Consider the following 21,628-nt stretch of genomic DNA (forward strand, 5'->3'; position numbering starts at 1 on the left):
ATTTGCCCCATCTTCCTTCCGAGGAGTGGCTGGTGGGTTTGAACCGCCAGCCTTCTGGTTAGCAGTCAAGTGCCTTAGGCACTAAGCTACCAGAGCTCCTTGGACAATGAATAAGGAAAACCAAATTAGGATTAATCCCTTTGAATTATGGTGTTGGTGAAAAATATTGAATATACATGGGCTACCAGAAGAACAAATATATCTGTCTTGGAAGAAGTAAAGTCAGAATGCTCCTTAGAAACAAGGATGGCAAGACTTTGTCTCACAGACTTTGGACATATTTTTAAGAGGGACAAGTCCCTGGGAAGGACATCTTGCTTGGTGAAGTAGAGAGTCAGTGAAAAAGAGGAAGACCCTCATCAATAAGATGGATTGACACAATGTCTGCAACAATGGACTCAAACAAAGCAATGATCGTGAGGATGGCACAGGACCAGGCAGTGTTTTGTTCTGTTGTACATAAGGTCGCCAAGTTGGAACCAATCCAACGGCACCTAACAATATTGTTACAGGTGCTGGAGATGGGAAGCTAAATTAACCTTTCCATGCGTTTTTGGGACTCATAGGCCAATAGGCAGAATGATATGTGAACAACTCACTCTAATACAGTCTGATGAGGCCTAGGATAGAGGCACAAGCAACACATTAGAAGTAGAAGTAGGAATTACTTCTGCCTGGTTTGGGTGGTGTGAAGGATGGGGGTGCCGAGAGAGAGAGAGAGAGAGAGAGAGCGAGCGAGAAAGACAAAAAGTTACAGGCAGAGGGTATGGCAGGAACAAAGGAATGTGATGGTAAACAACTATTGTCCAATGAAGACACTGTCTAGCACAACTGGAGTATGAATCGTGTGAAAATATAATCAGTTGTCATCTGAGACTGGAAAGATAAAAAGGGACCTAATAATTAGAACCCTGAATTTTCATCCCATGGAGGGACAATTGAAGGCAATGGGAAACCATCAAATTAATGATCAGACTGGATATTCTGGAAGGTAATTATGGCTTCAGGATGGAAGATGAGAGAGAGAACTGGAAGTGGGAAGGCTGAAGAAGGGAAGCTATTACCTAAATAGTTGTGAATGATGAGCGTAAAGGAATGGAAAACAGAGCAGACTAGGATTTAGTGTCCAGTTAGCTGAGGGAGAGAGGAGGAAGAGTGGGGCATTGATTCCTGGTTTATAGCTTGAGCAATTGGTACATGATGGGCTTTTAATAAGAGACACAGAAAGAGGATCTAGGTTAGGAGTAGGTGTGGTGGTTCCTTTGAATATATGTGAAAGCTTAATTTTTTCCCCCTCTGAAAAAACAAAACTCACTGCCATTGAGTCAATTCTGACTCATAATGACCCCCGTTGGGTTGCTGAGGCAGTAAATCTTTACAGAAGTAGATTGCTCTATCTTCCTTCCATGGAGCAGCTGGTAGGTTTGAACTGGCAACCTTTCGGTTGGCAGTCAAATGCCTTAGACACCACACCACCAGAGCTCCTTTTTTCTTTTCCTCTAGACTTTATTTTTAAATAATATTGTGTTGTTGGTGAAAGTTCACACAGCAAATTAGAGTCCTGTTTGACAATTTCTACAAATCGTTCAATGTCATTAGTTACATTTTTCACGCATCAACATTCTCTTTAATTGTATTCTGGTTGTTCTGTGTTTGATATTCTGGTTTCCTTCCCCCTTAGTTTTTCACCTTTGCTTTAGAGTAACTGTGTTTTTAGAAAAATTTTTACTGTGCTTTAGGTGGATGTTTACAGAGCAAATTAGTTTCCCATTCAATAGTATGCACATAAAGTATTCTATGATAGTGGTTTCATTCCCAACAGTGCATTAGCACTCTCCTCATTTTATGGGAAACTGTTTAAAAGGTTATACAGATGATTCTTAGGTAGCTTTAGGAGACCTCCAAGCACTAGAGGATGGCAATGGAGTTCCTCAGATAAGTCTATTTCCTTGAGTTCCAGGCTCGGTAATCCATTGCCAATGTGTTGCACAGTAGAACTCCATAGGGTTTTCATAGCTGTGACTTTTTGGAAGCAGATTACCAGGCTTTCCTTAGGAAGCATTCTGGGTAAATTTGAACAGCCAACCTTTCATTAGCATCTGAGCACTTAACTGTTCCACCAAGGGAGCCATAGTAGCCAAGAAACTCTGTGGTCCTTCCTTGGAATGTAGACCTCCTTCTTCCCTAGAAGAGACAAAATTTATTCTAGAGAGTTGTTGGGGTTGAGGGGCTGTGGGAAATTGATCTATTATGATCAGATATTAAGCCACCAGAGATTCTGCCAAGCAACATGTACCAGGGGATGCAAATGCAGGACTGAATCAGGGTTAAAGAGTGGGAGAGTCTGTTCACAGAGAAGGACCACTTTACCCATTGTTATTCTAGCATCTTTTTTTTTCTTTATTCTGTTAATTATGTAAGTAACAAAACATTTGATATTTCAACAGTCCTCACATGTATAAATTCAGTGACATTAACTTTGTTCATCATGTTGTTCAACCATCTCCCTTATCCATTCCCCAATTGTTCTTGTTATATCCTAAAATCTTATTGTTGGGATAGACCTTAGAGAATTCTTGTCGACCCTGTCCTCTCGTTTTCACGGATGGGAAACCCAAGGTTGGATCTGAAAGGTCATATGAGTTCTGTGACAGCCAGGCTTGACCCAGGTTGCCTCGCCATTAACACAGCCCCTGCTGTATTAGTCCCTAACATTCCTAATGTATGGCTCTGGAAATTTGGGAGAAGTATCTGTTTTTGTTGAGTTGTCCTCGTGGTCATCTGAAAGCAATTTACTTAATAGCTCCAGCCTGGGCCCCCTAACCAGACACCCTTCCGGGAGGTGACGGAAATCTGGTATCCTGACCAGAATGATGAAGTTAAGGATATTGTGGGACTGGGTAGGTTTACATAAGGAAGATTGGTGACCCTGACATGGGCGGAGACATGTAGTCTGAGGAGAGAGCTCAGCTGGGCCTGGACATTTTCAAGTCCAAGGCAGAGAGGGATTCCCAAGATGACTCCCAGCTCCTCAACCTGTATCCCTGGCTGGCCTCAAAGATTTCTAATTCATCCAGCTCAACTCCTCCATTTTACAGAAGAGGAAACAGAGGCCCAAAGAAGGGCTTTGACCCTACCAAAATTACACATTTAGTTATTAAAAGAGCTGGGTTCTGGTCCCCACAGCCACCTCTCCCTTTATCATTTCCACCTTACTCCTCTTCATTTCGTCTCTATCCCACTTACCCCATGAAGCCACTAGCATTTCATAATGCTTTGTCCCCTCAAAACCAGAAAAATGAATTATTCCTATTTTTCCCAGCCTCTCACAGCTCTGAGCTTGAATTTCCTGGAGGGCGGAGTTGAAAGCACTCACAACTAAGGAGCCATCCTGGGACAAGCATCTTGGTTGTTAATTTACCTGTGTTAATAGAACAGAGGAAACATGCATGGCACATTAGTGGGGTGTAACATCACCTTATCATAGTGCTTATCTGTGTTAGTTACACTCTATAAAACCTACCCCCAAACCCCCAGGGGAATTAAATTAATGTGAAATCTACTGTGTAATGGGTGCTTCTAAATGAGCATGCCTGGTGGTTGTGAAGTCTTGAACGTTGTGTGTCTCTGTTATTTCTGAGTGTGTGTCTGTGGGCATCATTGGTCATGTCTGAGCAGCATTTGGATGTGTTTCTCCACTAAAGAGAGCTGCAGATGCAGGAACAGGGCACAGCTCTGAATTCAGGTGCTTGCCTGAGCATCATTAACTAGCTGTGTGACCTTGGGCAAATTACCTAATCTCCCTGAGAGGGCTAATAATCCCTACATTCCAGGGTTATATCAATGAAAGTAATATCTAACATTTGACTGTGGCTTCTACGGGTCTTGTTTCTCAGGGCCATAGTACTGTGGTATTACCGGCCTCGACTGCTTGCACCCCTCGGATGTCTCTTAGGAGCATGGGTGAGAACATCTAAGGCTAGGGCCTGTGGGGTGAGGAAAATTTGCCCCTGGGGTGCCAAAACATGCTGTCTGACAAATTGCTAGCATTCAGTAGATGATCTGTTGAATGAGTGAATGCTCATTCTTCCCAGTGGGTCTGCTATGTATGTAGGACAGATGACAATTTGCCAAGCCAAAAGCCTAAGCACATTCTCTGACTCACAGTCTGTTAGGTGGGATGAAAACAGGGCAAAATATTTGAAGTTGGAACTGCTTTCTAAAACCTGGGTTGCTTGTAGTGGGTGGCACTTCCCTCCTTTCCCCCTTCCCTGAAGGCAGTGGGCACACTTACCCCATGCTACATCCCACACTCCCTCTAAGGCAGGCATACAGCCGGTGTCCCCCAACACACCCTCACCCAGGCACACTTCACACCCTCCACCAAAGAAGACTTGGCAGGGGTGGGGGCCTCATGGTGGCTTGATGTGGTAGAGGAACTGGGTCCTCCGAATTATGGGGCCCAGTGATTAAAAGCAGGGCTTTTTGAGAAGTTTTATCCTCCTTGGGTTGTAAAAGCCCAGCCCAGAGGCAATGGAGAGCTCCTGTTGCTTCCCCTGCAGCCATTCCTTGGGCTTTACAGTCCATTGGAATCAAGATCAGGCCATAAAGGGTTGGTGTGGTGCTCCGGCTGGTCCTACAGCAGACCAACAACTGGATGAGGGACTTTCCCAAGCTGAATCTGGCTCCCCCACTGACCCCCACCTCTCCCCATCCAGGTCCCCATTTGTCAGAGGTGGCTGCAGAGAGGGGAGAGATGTGGATTTATGGCTGCTGACTTGAAAGACAAAGTTGCCTTTTGTATTAGCATTGGGGCCAAGGGAGTGGAGAGCTGGTGGTAGGGAGGGAGGGACTGGAATTGGTGCGCAGGGTGGGGGTAGGGGGGCTTCAGGAGGCTGAGGAGGCAGACAAAGGGTTCCAGAGGCTTCTCAGAGCAAGGTCACCAGGCACAGGCTCAGATGAATCAATCGTCCCCAGCAAGGCCGGGCAGGGCCTCTGAGCCATCCCAGTCTACTGAGGTTGTTTGTAAATGCTAGACACCCATCCACCCACACCCATTCCAACACCTAAACCTGCACTCATTCTCTCTGATGGAATGCCCCACATGGTCCCCTCCCCTTCTCTTCAAAACTCTTTGCATTCAGAACCTTAATTCAACTCTGAAATCCTCCTTCAGAGGCTCAGGGAGGTAAATAATGATCTTCCAGATTCATGCTTTCAAATGACAACAGCCGGATCAGTGTGGGATTCTTCCCTAACAGAGCCAAATTCAGGGGCAGGGTGGAGACGTGGATGTGGGCTATGGGGACAGAGTGTTGGGAAGGTGAGCCTGGGTCAGAACCCTGGTAACAAGACCTATACCTCACTGGGACCAGGACTACAGGTCGCCAGGCTCCCCAGGTTCTCTGCTACCACCTCTGTCCTTCCCATAGATTTGGGATTGGACATTTACGAGTACTTTGGGAAGTTTAAAGAGCATGTGAGCAGGATTTGGCTGGCCTTCTCGCCCTGTGGTACCCCCAGTCGTTCTGCCTGGTGGGTCTTGGTGGAGAACAGGGCAGCCGTCAGTGCTTGAGTTCGACAGGTGTTTTAACTACACCTTGGAGAGCCACATCCAACCCTCGGAATGAGCCTGGCCAATAAAGACATGAGTTTATGAGCTTCATAAACATTTTACTAGAGAAATCAAGGCCTCAATTACCCAGTGCCCTCTTCCAACTGACAGCTGTCTATTGGGGCCTCTATGAAGCCCCTGGGCAGAAGTAAGAAAATAAAAGAAGCAGAGTTTTGATTAATATACAGCTGCCCCTTCTCCTCCCCAGCCCCCATTATTCAAGTCTTGAGAATCCTGTCTTTATCCATATCTCCACAGGGCTCCAGGCTCTGCACCTAACTCTCTGAGCCTCATTCTCTCTGTTGGAGAGCTCATCTCCTACCCCCAGCGCTGCTCTTCCATCACCTCTCAGCTCCCTTCCTACTCCAGATTCTACTATTTTTCCTCAACAATAGTTAGCAAGTGTTTACTGTTTGCCAAGGACTGTGCCAAGCACTTTACAACTATATCTCATTGAATCTTCCAAGTCCAGCAGGTCTAGACGTGAGCTGTTGCCCTTGTTTTCTAAGTGAGAATATGGATGTTCTGAGAGGTTAAGTGACTTGTGTAAGGTCACATAGCTAATAATTGGTGGTGGTGTTGGGATTTGAACCCAGCCCTGTATGATTCCAGAGGCTGGACCATTAATCACTTCACTGTGCCACTACCTCATAAAGTTCTTAGCTAGAATACTTAGCTAGTATTTTCTGCTCCACTAGGAGCAGAAATCTCTTGAGAGGCCTTCTCGGCTCTGCAGTATGACAGCCCCAGGATTTAATGAAATGTGGGCCTTGTTGGCTGTCTGTGAGTCCAAGTGTCCAATAGGGGAGGGAGCAGGCAGGAACAAGCTCAGGCTAGTCATCAAGACGGGGATGAAGATGGAGGGCTGCTGGAGACGGGAGTCCTCTCCAGTGGGATAGCTAGAGAGAAGGAGTAGGAGACAGGGCAGCTGGGGACCTGAGGCCTTGTCTTGGGTCTGGGACCAGCACTATCCAATCAGATTTTCTGTGATGATGGCAGTGTTTTGTCCGTACTAGCCACTCGCCTCTCATGGCTGTTGAGCATTTGAAATGTGGCTAGTGAGTCTGAAGAACTGAATTGTTGTTGAGAATATACAAAGCAGTGCATAGACCAATTCAACAATTTCTACATGTACTATTCAGTGACATTGATTACATTCTTCAAATTGTGCAAGCATTCTCACCCTTCTTTTGGAACTGAATTTTTAATTGTATTTACTTTAAATTAATTTAAATGGCCACATGTGCCCACTGGCCGCTGTATTGGATAACACAGGGTTATGTTCACTGCAGCTGATGTCTGAAACTTGCTCTTGTGATAAAAGGCCCTATGGACTCGGTCACACTTCTAGGTACCACTGTAAGGGTGCCTTGCCTTGCCCACCCAGAGCTTGGCTAAAGGAGGGTCTCTGGAGTTCAGGCGTCAGAAGATCATTGCACATCACAAGTAGGTGAAGGAGTTAGGAAGATGTGTCTCTGGGGGGCAACCTCAGACCTTAAGTATTTGAAGGGCTCTTGTATGAAGAATAAAATTGTGTTTTCTAGAGCAGTCCTACCCAATAGAAGTATGATGCAAGCCACATAGGTAATTTTACACTTTCTAGCAGTTACATTAAAATAAAAATAAACAGGTGAAGTTAATGTTAATCATAAATGTTATTTATATATCAAAATATTATAATTTTAATATGTAATTGTAATTAAAGATTGTTAGTGAATTCTTTTACATTCTCTTTTGGGGAAAATAAGTCTTTGAAATCTAAAATATTATTTCAACTTGGAATCAGTATTAAAAAATTATTAATGAACTACATTCTATTCTTTTTTTTAATGCCACATCTTTCAGATCTGATGTATATTTCAAGTGCTTAATAGCTGGTCACTATTTACATTTCAAGCCCCTTAGTAGCTACGTTAGATAGTGTGGTTATAGAGGGAAAAGTTGGGGCCAGTGATAGAAGCTATGGAAAAATGTTATAATCATCTGAGCTGCCCAAGGAGGGGCTGGATATCCAGGAGGCTGCATGTTCCTGGTCCTGGGCAGGGATGGATGCAAGGAGGGGACTGGCCCTAGGTAGCCTTTGGAAATCAGTGGTTCTGTGATTGCCTGTCTTGAGTGGCTGTGTGATGTGGAGACAGTCACCCCTCAGACCCCAAGTGCCATGGGCTTTTGCAAAGGCCATGCTCACAACTGCCCATCCAGACATGTCCACAGACCTTTTTGCCATCACACACCGGATAGGAGTCTGGCTGAAGCCAAAGGCAGGAGGCCTGGGCTTAGGGGGCCTCTGGAAACTTCCTTTCCAGCACTCTGCCTCGACCCTTTGCTGCACCCCTGCGTCCCCCTGGAGCCTGTCTAATCACATCCAGGCCTGACCTCACCAGAGGTCCTGAACCTGGGGGAAAGTCCTCCCTCCCCTCCCTGACCTGCCCTGGGTCTGGCTCTCAGGAGACCCCTCCCCTCGGGGTGATTTATAGGGGCATCCAAGAGCCATTTCCTGCTTCTTTCTGCTCCCTTCCTGCCTGTGGATCCTGGGCTTGCTCTCTGCACCTCTGTCTCTCCCCGCAGCCTGGCTATACCTCCGGTGGGGGCAGGGAGGCACTGGGAGACTCCTTCCCAGATTGGTTGGGGACAAAGGTACTTTCTTCTTCCTTTCCCTCAAACTGCCCCAAAGCAGGCTTTTATCCCTCCTGCTCCTCTCTCTGGCCCTCACATCTGGAGAGCCTCCCAGCCTGCTCCTCATTCCCCCCTCCCATCACCCTGCATGAAGTGAAGGCCCCAAAATTGCCCTCACCAGGCCAATAGGTGTCAACAGGTGCATAGTCACAAGCCACAGCACCATCTTGTTATCCACCAGCCACAAACACAATACCACCAATACCAGCCACAATGCCTGTAGCTGCAGCAGCAACCCATCTACACAGTGGCTTCCATGATGAGTGATGACTTGTACAGGAACTGGGGTGCTCAGAGGTCCACATGCAACTCTAGCCCCACAGTACCCATGGTTGCCCAGAGATCCTCTCCCCAGAGAGAGACACAGTGAGGGGTAAACCTACCCCCTCCCCCACATTGTGACTGCTAGCACAAGCCAAGGACAGACTTGTGCACCAAACATGTCTTCCCTGAGAGATTTGGAGGGGACCTAAGTGGCCCCAGATCCTTTTTCCCTTGATGTCCTGAAGGAAAAATACTTTTGCCTATGAACCAGGAGTGAAAGATCCCAAGAGACCCCAGCTATACTCACTCACAGACTGTGGCTCTAGACAAGGGCCTGTCTAGGAAGGTATGGGGGACCCAGAGCTGGAAGACCCTGAAGACTAGCTCGTCCACCTCCTCCATTGTATGGATGAGAAGACTGATCCTCCCAGACACTTCATGACTTGCCTGGTAGATATGCAGGGCTGGCCAAGCGATTGGATGGGGGATGTGAGGAGGCGTGGAGGAGAAGGCACCTGAAGGAAACACAGAGGGCCTCACTCTCCTATTGCACCCACCTCCTCTGGAGCACACTATGCAGTCAGCTGGACTCTGAGGGGTGGGGTTGAGGAACCAGAGAGATAGCCCCATTCCTGGAGCTATCCCCCTTGCAATTTACAACATCACCCCAACTGTTTTTCAGTGACAAGAGAAACCTTCCCTCACATCTTTGAGGTGACTTGCATTTGGAAAGTGAAAAATTGGCTAGGGATTTAAGGGACTCTCTAGCAGAGGGCCTGAGACATGGAACTCCCGATTCAGGGCTAGTCAAGCCCCAGCTCAGCGCAGGCCTCAGTTTCTTGTAAAATGAAGGAGCCAGCCTGAGATTAGTGGTCTTCAAGCACCCTTTTTTTTTTTTTTTTTTTAGTTTTATTGTAATTGGAGTGAAAGGTTACAGAGCAAATTCATCTTCCATACAGCAGTTCACATATACTTTGTCTCATGACATTGACTGTAATCTCCCACAATGCAACAGCTTTCCTCCCACTTCCTCCCCATAGCCACCTCTTACCTATGTCCTTCCCTCCCGTGCACTCCTGTCCCCTGAGCTGTCTCCCTGTGCATACACAGCCCTTCTTTTCTCCCATGATTTTTCTCTCCAAGGAGTGTGTCTACCTAATATAAATGTTCAGCTCACATACCTGTCTTTTGTTTGGCTGGAAGCCACAGGAGTGGGTTCAATTCCAGACCTGAAGGGCAGCTAGTGTTCATAGTCTCAGGGGTTCTACCAGGCTCTATCAGATCAGCAAACCTGGTTCTTGTTTTTCTTTTCTTTTCTTTTTTTTTTTAATGATTTTGAGTTTTGTTTCACATTGTTCTCCCACTCTATCTAGGATCTCCTATGTAGATCCCCCTCCAAGTGGTTGACATCAGTAGCAGGGCACCATCTAGTTCTTCTGGTCTCATAGTCATATAGGGTGAGGATTGCTTGGTGTACCAGTCCCTTGGACTAATTGTTTCCATGCATCTTTGGTTTTCTTCATTCTTCTTTGCTTTGAGTACTTTTAAAGACAGCAAAAGCTACCCTTCAAATGAAATGTTTGGCAGAACTGCAATTAAAGTAAAGCTGATAGAGGGGTACCCAGAGGGGCTGATCTGATGGTGGGGAACTCAGTTGTATCTGAGGGGCCCCAGGGAACCTGAGTGCTCCCTGCATGTGCACTGTGTAAAGACCATCAGCCTGGCTCCTTGGCTACAACCACTTCCAGCTCATTCCTCAGTAGCATCACATTCAACCCATGGTGCTATTTAGTCTTGGGGGTGAGGGAGCAGGCTGGACAGGAGAGGCCAGCCTTTTTCCATCCCCAGAACCCTGCCTGATATGAAGCAGCCCTCTCTACCTTGAAACTCTGCCCAACCAGGGCCTAGCTGAAGGTACCTCCAGGGAGCCCTGAATGGGGGCTAGATGCACAAAAGGATTTGGTTCCTTAACGAGGAGGCATCTGTAGTCAGCAGAGCCATTAGTCCCTGCCCGGTCCCTGGGGGCCTTCAGGCTCCTCTCCAGCTGGAGTGAGGAGGGGGCAGGCGGCTCCCCAGCTCGAGAATGGGCAGAGCCCCGGAGGCATAGCCTGCCTACTCCACCCAGGAGCCTGGGTGCCTTCTCTCATCCCCAGACCCCAGTCTAGCCCTGCCCTCCTCAAGGTTGAGGCCTGGAGACAGGAAAGGGGCCCCAGCAGCGCCTGCCCCCCGCCCCATCCTCTGGGCTGACCTGCAGGCTCTTGGCCAAACACAGCCTTTGGCCTAAGACAAACAGGCTGACCTCATGGGGTCCCTGGGGAACCTTGCACTGAGTCTGATGGGGGCACCAGCTGGGGCACTTGCCCCCCCTCCAGCCCCCAGGGTCCCGAGGCACCGTTTATGAGAGCTGTATCTACTCGAGGACATGTGATTGATTATCCGTACAGTACCAGAACCATGCAGCAGCAGCCACAGGAGCTGATGGATGCATACCCCCATTCACAGCCAGACGTGGACACTCAGGCTACATACACGGAGACATAGCCTATCTTCCCAGCAAACACACAGCCCGGCACACATGTACAAAGAGGCGCACACACCATCAGCCACACTCCCGGGAGGCCCTCGAAGAGAGGAGGCAGGGCGGGGGATTTTTATGCATGTTTATATTTAATGAACCACATGCAAATGAGATGGAGAACACGCCACAAAGGAGTCAGCCCCCAGAGGCGCTGGGTAGAAGGGCACAAAGGCACTGCCTTCAGGGGCTGCCCTGGAGTCCAGAATAGGCAGGCAGGTTGAAGGGCCCTGAGACTGGGTGTGGGGGCCACGGGTGGGCTGCTCGCCCACAGCCAGTGCAAGCTCCAGCAGCCCTGCTGTTGTAGGGGGAGGGCACCTTCTGGGAGGGGAGCAACTGTCCCAGTTGATGGAGTGCCTGTGGGGAGGGAGCTGCCTGCCCGGACAGATGGTAAACCGCCTTCTCGCACTTGAAGCAAAGTGGATTTTAATGAAATCGCAGCTTTGGTGCTGAAGCTGGGAACCAGTGTAGGAGGGGCCCCTTCCCAGGCCTTACAGGGTGGAGCTTGGGGACAGGCAGAAATGGGGGTACGTAGGTACACTTAGGCAGCTGAAGTGGTGGTGGGGGTTGTCCACCACAGCCCCTTTACAGAGACCTCTCTGGACCAGAGTTCAAGGTTTAGATCAGATTCCCAAAAGATGGGAAGGATCCCTGAATATTTATGACACATTGAAATGCAGATTGGTAGCTCTGACAGTCTTCTGAGAGGCTTGTCACCTTGGGTGGATACACCACCCTCTTGGAGTGCATAACAAGAACCGAAGAAGTGGGAGGTGGTAAGGAAGGGCAAAAGAGCCACTGGGCCCTGGTAACTGTGGTCTGACCACTAGTGTCCCTCCTGGGTGACATGGGTTAATGGCTTCCCCATGCGCTGGGCCTCAGTTTCCAATTCTGTAAAACGTGGAGCATAATAGTTATGTCATGCTTAACTGAAGGGAGATTCTGGCAAAAAAAAATCTGAAAGCAGCTGAAAAAGTGGGGAGCAAGCCTTAAGAGTATAGGGCTTTCTCTGACTGAGTTTCACAGGTCAACACTGGGGGGCCGATGACTCCTGGTGAAGCCTCTGGCAGCCGGATTTCCTTCTTAGAGGTTTGTCATCCAAGGATTTGTCCAGACTTTTCTCAACGGGTCCCAACCTGGCCTGTGCCTCCTTCCATGGGGGAGATTTTTCAGGGGGTAAGCACTAATGTGTCCAGGACACTGGTCTTTGACCCAGCTGTACCCCACCTTTGGCCATCCTCTGCCCCTCGCCTTTCCAACACATTTCCTTTCTTCCACCAGCCATGTCAGACTTCCATGTGCATCCTCAAGCCACCATGGGGGAGGAGGGCGGTGTGGCCCGCTTCCAGTGCCAAATCCATGGGCTTCCGAAACCCCTGATCACGTGGGAGAAGAACCGTGTCCCCATTGACACGGACAATGAGAGGTGAGTCACAGGGGAAAGGTGGGAAGATGGAGAGGCCAGGGAGGAGGACTGGCTTCAACTCTGAGCACTGAAGCTGGTGCCCACGGAAGCCCGAGACACTGGTGCTTTTGGAACTGTAGTTGGGAATGGATCCACGAGGCTTGCCAGGCCCAGACTGCATGCTCATGGATGTGTCTGTGAGAAGGACTGGCTGGAAGGGAGGGTGTGTCTGTGATGATGCCTGTGGCATTGGGACAGGCCCGAGTACTGGGCTGGGGCTGAGATATTTAGAGTCCCTATGGCTGATGGCCCAGTGGCTGTGCTGACAACCGACTGTGCCTCTCCCTCTAACAGGTACACGTTGCTGCCCAAAGGAGTCCTGCAGATCACAGGGCTTCGAGCTGAGGACAGTGGAGTCTTCCACTGTGTGGCCTCCAACATTGCCAGCGTCCGGGTCAGCCATGGGGCCCGACTCACCGTGTCAGGTGAGGGTCCTTTTTTCCTGCCCAGTGCTACCCCTAGACACACAGCCGGCCTCCTAACTTCTCTCCAGTCTCAAATCTCACCTCTGGCGACTTATTAGCCAAGTGCACAAAACACTAAGTTCTATGATTCTCACAGTGAGGGTCTGAGGTCAGTTCTCCCCAGGGAAGCCCATCCTCTGCTTTTCTCTGGGACTTTCCCCATTGCTGTTGTCATTCCAACTCAGCGAACCTGTGTACAACAGAATGAAACACTGCCTGGTCCCACTGCTAAGACGCCTTGAAAAAGGGAGCCCTGTTGGTACAATGTTTTAAGTGTCCGGCTGCTGACCCAAAGGTTGACAGCTCATACTCCCCAGCGGCTCCTCAGGAGACAGACCTGATGATCAGCTCCCACAAAGATGACAGCCTGGGAAACCGTATGGGACAGTCCAACTAAAGGGCATCTAACAACAGAAGCCCCAAAGGGCAAGGAGCTGAGAGGTAGACTTGAAGAATGCCATGGTCCCCTGGCATCTTCTCTCTGCCCACCAGGCCTGGTTTGTGGGCTGGTGTTTGTTTCCTATCTTCATGTCCTGGAGTGTGGGTGCACTGAGGAGGTGGTAAGGCTCCCAGCTGAAGTGAAGAACTCCTCCAGGCTCAGGCTCCGGGGCCTACAAGGAGCCAACCATCCTCGTGGGGCCTGAGAACCTCACCCTGACTGTGCACCAGACCGCCGTGCTTGAGTGTGTCGCTACGGGCAACCCGCGCCCCATTGTGTCCTGGAGCCGCCTGGGTAAGCCTCACCCCGCAGTCCCTGCCTCTCCCACCCCTGTCCTACCCCCTGGGAGGGTCATCTCATCACCCAGCTCTTGGGAGACTTTGAATCCTGTTTGTTCTTCGTGGGAGTCTACTCTCTCTGCAGGGCTGGGAGGGATAAGTTTCCAGCTACTCAGCAGGACCAGGGAGCCCCGCCTGCCTGCTGAATTCTCCCTCCCCCTGCAAGGATGGCTTAGCTCCCTGGGTTACCTCCTCCAGGCCTGGCAGTCCTGCTTGGCTTTCCCCCTCCCATCCCCCAACTTCAGCACCAGTCTTTCCACAACCTCTTTGTGGCTCTTGGCACCCCTAGTCTCTCTCCCCTCCCAGCTACTCTGCCCTCTATACCTGGTGGTGCAATCCCCCAGCCCCTCAGAATCTCAACACAGTTGTCAAAGCCTCCTTCTGAGCCCCCCAGACTCTGCCCTGGCCCACTAAGTTCCCCAGCCTAAATCCCTAGGCAGCTGAAGGAGAGAAATGAATGGGTGCAGATGGGCCCACATTGTGTGAGTGGAAAGGTCATTTCGGGGAAGGAAACTCTGGAGGGGGTGGGGTGGGGTCGCATTCACCAGGACACTGTGCCACATTGTAGCAGCTGAGTGATTGGTGAAGGAGGGGGCAGCAGGCAGGATAATGGAGTAGATTTCACCACTTCAGGCCCTGAATGGGGAGCTGTCTCCTTGTATTGGGACTGTGCTAATCTAATTCTGGGGTGTGGGGGGGAGGGCCCAGGTCTCTGGGACAGGCTGGGAAGACAGGCTGCTAGACACTGCAAGGACCATCTGGTCTAACATTTCCCCAAGTGAGAACTGTCAGGTGGGAAAGAATGGCTGGGTGGTCTCACAAGTCTGGGAAACAAAGTTAGCCAGGTTCCTTTCTTGCAGACCATCTCAGAGTTTTTCTATCAATGGGCATTGTGACAGTACAGGAGTGGGATGAATATTTTTTCAAGACAACAAGCCAGTTGAGAAATGTCGATCTAACCCAACATTATGATGGAACACTGAAGGGAACAGACTTGAAGTTCACTGATGAGTCGGTGGCAGTGCTAGGATTAGAACCTGGGCCTTTGGCTGACAGGCGAGAGTTTTCTGTGCTGCTCTGTGCCACCTGCACAGGCGGTGATGCTGGGGAGTGAAGTGTGAAATCGAAGATCAGGGGCCTCTGGGCGATTGGTGCAACAGTGAATAGTCTGGAATGTTCTTCAAATCTTTCTGACCTCCTCTCATTTCTCCCTTCTTCCTCAGATGGCCGTCCCATCGGGGTGGAAGGCATCCAGGTGCTGGGCACGGGGAACCTTATAATCTCAGACGTAACTGTCCAGCACTCGGGTGTTTACGTCTGTGCAGCCAATAGGCCTGGAACCCGGGTGAGGAGGACAGCGCAGGGCCGGCTGGTGGTGCAAGGTAGAGACAAAACCAAACTCGCTGCCATCGAGTCGGTTCTGACTCATAGCGACCCCCATTGGGTTGCTGAGGCTGTGACTCTACTGAAGTAGATTGCCCCAGCTTCCTTCCACGGAGCAGCTAGTGGGTTTGAACCGCTTACCTTCTGGTTAGCAGCCAGATGCCTTATCCACTATGCCACCAGACCGCCCACCCCCAATAGAAGAAGGGAAGGGGCTTTCCCACAGCCCCTTCCTCTAGTTCCATTCCTTCTCACCAATCAATACTCCTGGCCAAGCCCAACCAGAGTACCCTTGTTTCCCCCACTCACCCTAGCCCTCGCCCCCAACCTCAGATCTCTTCTGCCCCTCCTCAAGCCCAACAAAGTCAGCCTTCTCCCCAGGAATTTGTGTGTGGGAGATGGGAGGACACTCTTGGCCCTCTGGCCCCAGCATGCCTCTCTAGGTGCCAGTCCTACCCCACCCTCGCTGAGAATAATTTCCACTTTATAATCTCAGCTATGTCACTCATACGTGTGCCTCCCCCCAGGTGCTGTTTTCATTCACACGTGTGGCACTTCCACACTCACACCTGCCTGTTTGTCATTTTCACACTTGCGCACCCCAGCTTTCCACCTCCCACGATTGGCGCAGTCTCAGCTCTTTCCATGCACATAGCCTCTACTACCCACTGGGGCATCTCACCCACCCTCCTGCCCTGGAGCCCCACTACCCCAATGAACTAGGCTTGGATTTTGGTCTTCAGGGTTTTTCCTGAGAGCAGGGGAAAGGGCTAGGGATGGGGGGGGATTAGGACTTTAAATGCCCCGTTTGTTTAGCATTCCATGTGCCGTTAATCTGTCCAAATGGAAGTGATGGAGCATTTCATTTCTCGGGTATTAATGGAGGCTTGAGGCCTGGGATTGGTGGAGAGAGGAATTGAATGTGAGGGTGAGCGGGGCTGGTATGGAGGGCTCATCCATCTCCCCGTCATTATAGCCGACTTGGAGGTGCAGCCAAACCTATTAGCACATTTATTTATTTAACAATTTCCTGAACAGGGAGCTCAGCTTGATTGCTTTCGGATACAAATGTCAGTCTTTTAAATAGTCATTAAAATGGAATCCTCTCTTGGGTCTGCCTGGGGAGGAGGGAAGTGGGGCGTGGAGCTTGGGCCAGGATGGAGGGTGTGGCCTACCTGGAGGATGCTGGGGGGGGGGGGGGGGGGAGGGTATATGTGTGTCCTAAGGCCATCTCATCCTTTGTGGACCTCCCATCCTGTCCCCTTTATCCTTTCTCTAACAGCCGTCTCTGTCCCTCTCCATCTGACTCGTATGACCCCTCATGCTTCTGTGTGCCCCCAGCCCCCGCAGAGTTCGTCCAGCACCCCCAATCCATCTCCAGGCCAGCTGGGACCACGGCCATGTTCACCTGCCAGGCTCAGGGTGAGCCACCCCCTCATGTCACATGGCTGAAGAATGGGCAGGTGCTGGGGCCAGGAGGCCACGTCAGGCTCAAGAATAACAACAGGTATAAATATGTGCAGGGTGAAGACAGGGAAAGGGGCCTGGAATGGGTGACCTCAGCAGACTGTTAACCTCCCTCCCAGGAAGAACTGTATTGGGAGTCTGGAGTCAGGGTCTGCCATTAACTTGCTAGGACACCTCAGACAAGTCACGTGTTCTCTGGAGGGACTCAGTTTCTACATCTTTCAAATGGGGAGATGTGGCCAACAGCCAGGGCTCCTCTGGGAGAAGTTAGGGATCTCAGGCTCTCCTTCCCCCTGCAGCACACTGACCATTTCTGGAATCGGCCCTGAGGATGAAGCCATCTACCAGTGCGTGGCTGAGAACAGTGCTGGCTCCTCGCAGGCCAGTGCCAGGCTGACCGTGCTGTGGGCTGAGGGGCTACCCGGGCCCCCCCGCAACGTGCAGGCAGTCTCTGTGTCATCCACAGAGGTCCGCGTGTCCTGGAGTGAGCCCCTGGTCAACACCAAGGAGATCATTGGCTATGTCCTCCACATCAGGAAGGCTGCCGGTGGGTGGGGTTCTCAAGTGTGAGGTTGGCTGGGTAACCCTTTCCCTTAGTCACGATTCCTCATCCCTGCATGTCCTGACCCAACGCCTTCATTTTCTTCTCGCCCTGTACGGTGGCTGTCCTCACTTCACCAATGTCTGTCAGCCTCCTTCATGCCCCTTATACTCCCTGATCCACCTTCCCCTCCCCAGACCCACCAGAGCTGGAGTATCAGGAAGCGGTCAGCAAGACCACCTTTCAGCACCTGGTGAGCGACCTGGAGCCGTCCACGGCCTACAGCTTCTATATCAAGGCCTACACACCAAGGGGGGCCAGCTCAGCCTCTGCCCCGACCCTGGCCAGTACCCTGGGCGAAGGTGAGGCCTGAGTGTGGGATGCATAACCACAGACACTCAGGAGAGAGAGCAGCACCACCAGACACACTTGTTCAGGCTGTGCACTGCACAGGAGGACTGGCTCTGAGGGTGAGGGGAACAGCTTTACCCGGAGGAAGGGGTGCCTTTTTCTATTCGTATAAAAAGCTGTTTGAGCAAGTGGAGCCCCTAGGTCAGAGGCAGAGAGCTGTCTGGCTCCTGGGGGTCTGGATCACAGGTGGAAGTTTGGAAGGCAGAGTATTCAACTGAGCCTTTGTATCTTGGACTCCTCTGCCTGCAGCCCCCGCCCAGCCCCCACTGTCGGTGAGGGTCCTGAGCAGCTCGTCCTTGCAGCTGCTCTGGGAGCCCTGGCCCCGGCTGGCTCAGCACGAGGGCGGCTTCAAGCTGTTTTATCGCCCAGCGAGCAAGGCCTCCTTCACAGGCCCCATCCTGCTTCCCGGAACTGTCTCCTCCTACAACCTCAGCCAGCTTGGTGAGACGACCACAGCCCAGGACCTGGGGAGTGGACAGGGGTGCAGTGCATAAGCTCCAGGGGGTGGTATGTGGGGACCACCTCAGTTTCCCTGCCAGTACAGAGCCACCTGGCGGGGACAGTAACCATCACTCAGTGGCCCTGCCTGCCCCTAGACCCCACTGTGGTGTACGAAGTCAAGCTGCTTGCCTATAACCAGCACGGAGATGGCAACGCCACAGTCCGCTTCGTGTCTTTGAGGGGAGCATCTGAAAGGACAGGTGAGGGACAGGGACAGGGTATAGGGCTGAGAAATGGCACTCAGGAAAGTGGGCAAGGGGCTGAAGTGGAAGAGGGGGCAGCAGGGATCCAGGGAAGGTAGGTGGGAGGAACAGTGCAGTCCTGGGAATGCAGGCTGTGCAACATTCTTAGCTATGTGGCTTTGGGAGTGTTATTTAACCTCTCTGAGTTCTGGTTTTCTCCATGAAATAGGAATAATAATACTTCATTAGAGTTTTGATGAGGATGAACAGGTGTGTATAGTGCTTAAGTGCTGTACCTGGCACAAACTAGTGCTCAGAAAATGGTATAAATTACTACCACTAAATGGTATAAACCAAAAAAAACCAAACTCACTGCTGTCGAGTTGATTCAACTCATAGCGACCCCACCTTGGGTCTCCAAGGCAGTATCTCTACGGAAGTAGATTGCCCAATCTTCCTTCCGAGGAGTGGCTGGTGGGTTTGAACTGCCAGCCTTGTGATTAGCAGTTAAATGCCTTAGGGACTATGCCATCAGACCACCTATTAAATGGTATAAAAAGAACTGAAAAAGACTGGGCTACGGTCACGTAGAGAAGAGTGAACGGTATGCAGACTGGAGGCAGAAGCAGCTGAGGGAGAAGGAACCCCCAGAGGCTGGGTGTCTGGGGGTGTTTCAAGCCAGGAGAGCACCAGCCCCCAACCTGCCCTTGCCCACCTTCCCCACCCCCCCCCCCCCAGCCCTGAGCCCACCATGTGACTGCCGGAAGGAGGAGCCCACCAACCAGACGTCCACCACAGGTATCATCATCGGCATCCACATTGGTGTTACCTGCATCGTCTTCTGTGTCCTCTTCCTTCTATTCGGCCAAAGGGGCAGGTGGGTCCTGGGCCAGGGAGAGGGGGCTGGGCTGGGGAGGGGCGGGAAATAGGCCAAAGACAGAGCCACAGGGAAGGGAGGTCTTGGTTTCTATCTTTTGACTCCATCTTCTTGGTCTCTCTCTCCCTCTAACGGTTGACTCGCCCCTCAGGGTCCTCTTGTGTAAGGATGTTGAAAACCAGCTCTCCCCTCCTCAGGGCCCCCGGAGCCAGAGGGACCCTGGTGTCCTGGCTCTGAATGGGGTGGGACGGGGAGAGCGGGGCCAGCTGGGCCGAGAAGAGAAATGCATGGACATGAAGGAGCTGGAGCAGCTGTTTCCTGCAGCTGGGACAGCAGGGCCACCAGACTCCAGGGCCATGGTGAGTGCCACACAGTGAGCAAGCCTCCACCTCGGCCACCTCCCTATCCTGACCTCCTCCTTGGTCCCAGGCCTAAGTCCTAGGCCTCAGCCAAACTCTAGGTCTTCTCTAGGCACCAACATATCTCTCTGTGCATCCCTGAGTCAGGCAAGGGCTCAGAGACCCGAAGCCCTGAGTAGATTTGGAATCTGGAGCCTGACCATCTGGTGGCTTGTGGGCCAGGGTGGATGCATTACTGACACCTCTGTAACCTGATCTTTTCGTCAGCAGGATTCCATAGTCCCCACTTCTTGTGCTGAGACTCAACTCTCCAAGCTGCCTCTGCAGGGCCTCAACCTTCTGGAGGAGACAACAGTGGGAGCCGAGGGCCCCTGCACAGGCCCCATGACTGCCCCTACACCCCAGGATGCAGGCCCTGGCTTCCTCAGTGAAGGATAGGAGGCCAGGACTTCCGTGCCACCAGCTGCTCAGCCAGCTTGCTTGGGACAGTAGCTGATGTCTGGCAGGTTCTGAGGGGGAAGTCCCCCATTCTCAGGTCAAAGGCACGATTTCTCCCGTCATGTGGGTTTTGGGTGATCCCAGAGGGCTCCATATCTCTCTCCCACCTGTCCCTCAGATTGTCCAGACCTAAGGTAGCCTCAGCAGGGACCCCCAAGGAGCCAGAGGGCTCCTGGCAGAAGCCCCTCCCTTGGGGCTGATGTCCCCCTCACCCCTGCTTCGTACCCACATGACTTGGAATTGAACTATGGTTTCCTTTAAAAAAAAAAAAAAAACTTTAAAATAAAAAGAAAAAGGGGGGGGTGCGGAGAGAAGAGAGAGGAAGATGAATTAGACTCCAAAAATGTGCCCTGCAGTGCCTGGGCCCCCGACACTGTCACCCGCCACAGACCTTGTTTTCTCAGGATGGATTTTTGCTCTTTTGGCTCTTAGCACCTACCTCAGCCGGAATGAATGTCCTTGGGGGGAGGGGCCAGAGCCTCAGCCGCCCCCACCCCACAGAGCCCCAAATGCACTCCTACCTCAAGCCCTGTTTATGGGCACCCCACTCCCTCCCCACATTGTAGTCCAGATGTTTAAAAAAAAAAAGAAAATTAAAAAAAACTTCCCCATTTCCAGGTGTGAAAGCAAAGCTTCTACCTCAAGGCTCACTATTCTAGGAGCCTGTGTTGTCACTGGACCCTCCCTCTTGGCCCTTCCTCCTCCTGGCTGGCAGCCCCACCTGCCTCTCCCCAGAGAACGGTCAGGAGGCTGTGTCACCAAGCATGGGCCTCTCAGGGCCTACAGAAATAGGTGGAATTGGTCAAAGAGAAAATGTGAAAAAAAGCCAAAAATGAGAGGAAATGTGTTCCTCAGAGTATAAATTGTTGCCCTACACTACACCTCTCAGCACGCTGCCCATGCTTTGTTTGTCTGCTCTTAGCTCTCATCCTCGCTCCCAATAACCCTCTTCCCACTTGGGCCTTGGGGAGGTGGAAGGTCCCCACCTCTGCAGCCTGTTACTGCCCTACCCAGATGCAGAACCCCTGGTTGTTGGGCAGGCCTGGTCCCTGGAATGTACTTTATGTGTGATGGGTGTGTGTGTGTGTGTGTGTGTGTGTGTGCTGGGTGGGTGTGATGGGTATGTGTGGTGGGATGTGACCTAGCAGAGGCACCCCAGCTGTCTGACCCATGGACACCACCTACTCGACCCATCCTCTGGACAGTGAAACCAGCGTGGTCCACAGATGTGGCTGGAAGCTATTTTTATACGAGGTGTGTTTAAGGGTTATGTTCTTACGACTTTTTGTTTCTCCTTTCTGTTGTGTTCTTCTAAATACTTAGGTAAGGAAAGAAAAACCAAGGAAGCAAATACCTATTTTTGGTTACGCTCAAACATTTTTTTAAACAGCAGAAAGAAAACTTTTTTAAAAAGGAGAAAAAAGATAAGGGTATTCCAAGTATGAGATTAGATGATAAAGTAAGTCCCTGCCCCATCCCTCTGGGGACATCCCACCCTCAACTTTAGTTAATTAGCTGAAGAAGGTAGAACTTGTGGTGTTTTCCTAGAGACTAGAGTTGTGTCCGTGTGGTCT

At 51.0% G+C, this 21,628-nt stretch overlaps 1 protein-coding gene across 1 annotated transcript in view; it reads left to right on the top strand.

Moving 5' to 3' along the window:
* The window catches only part of IGDCC3 (immunoglobulin superfamily DCC subclass member 3), a gene marked incomplete at its 5' end in the record, with an annotated part of 48,410 nt that extends 28,416 nt beyond the window's left edge, over positions 1–19,994 (top strand). The window contains 12 exons of the mRNA XM_007958759.2: positions 12,411–12,555; positions 12,889–13,019; positions 13,654–13,791; positions 15,059–15,217; positions 16,560–16,725; positions 16,985–17,232; positions 17,424–17,588; positions 17,887–18,078; positions 18,234–18,338; positions 19,059–19,197; positions 19,349–19,556; positions 19,884–19,994. Coding sequence (XP_007956950.2) covers positions 12,411–12,555; positions 12,889–13,019; positions 13,654–13,791; positions 15,059–15,217; positions 16,560–16,725; positions 16,985–17,232; positions 17,424–17,588; positions 17,887–18,078; positions 18,234–18,338; positions 19,059–19,197; positions 19,349–19,556; positions 19,884–19,994 — 1,907 coding nt within the window. The remainder of the gene's footprint in view (positions 1–12,410; positions 12,556–12,888; positions 13,020–13,653; positions 13,792–15,058; positions 15,218–16,559; positions 16,726–16,984; positions 17,233–17,423; positions 17,589–17,886; positions 18,079–18,233; positions 18,339–19,058; positions 19,198–19,348; positions 19,557–19,883) is intronic.
* Between the last annotated feature and the right edge of the window lie 1,634 nt (positions 19,995–21,628).

Source organism: Orycteropus afer, unplaced genomic scaffold (assembly GCF_000298275.1).
Source record: "Orycteropus afer afer isolate SDZICR_OR568_19922 unplaced genomic scaffold, OryAfe1.0 scaffold00015, whole genome shotgun sequence".
NCBI classification, from domain to species: Eukaryota; Metazoa; Chordata; class Mammalia; order Tubulidentata; family Orycteropodidae; genus Orycteropus; species Orycteropus afer.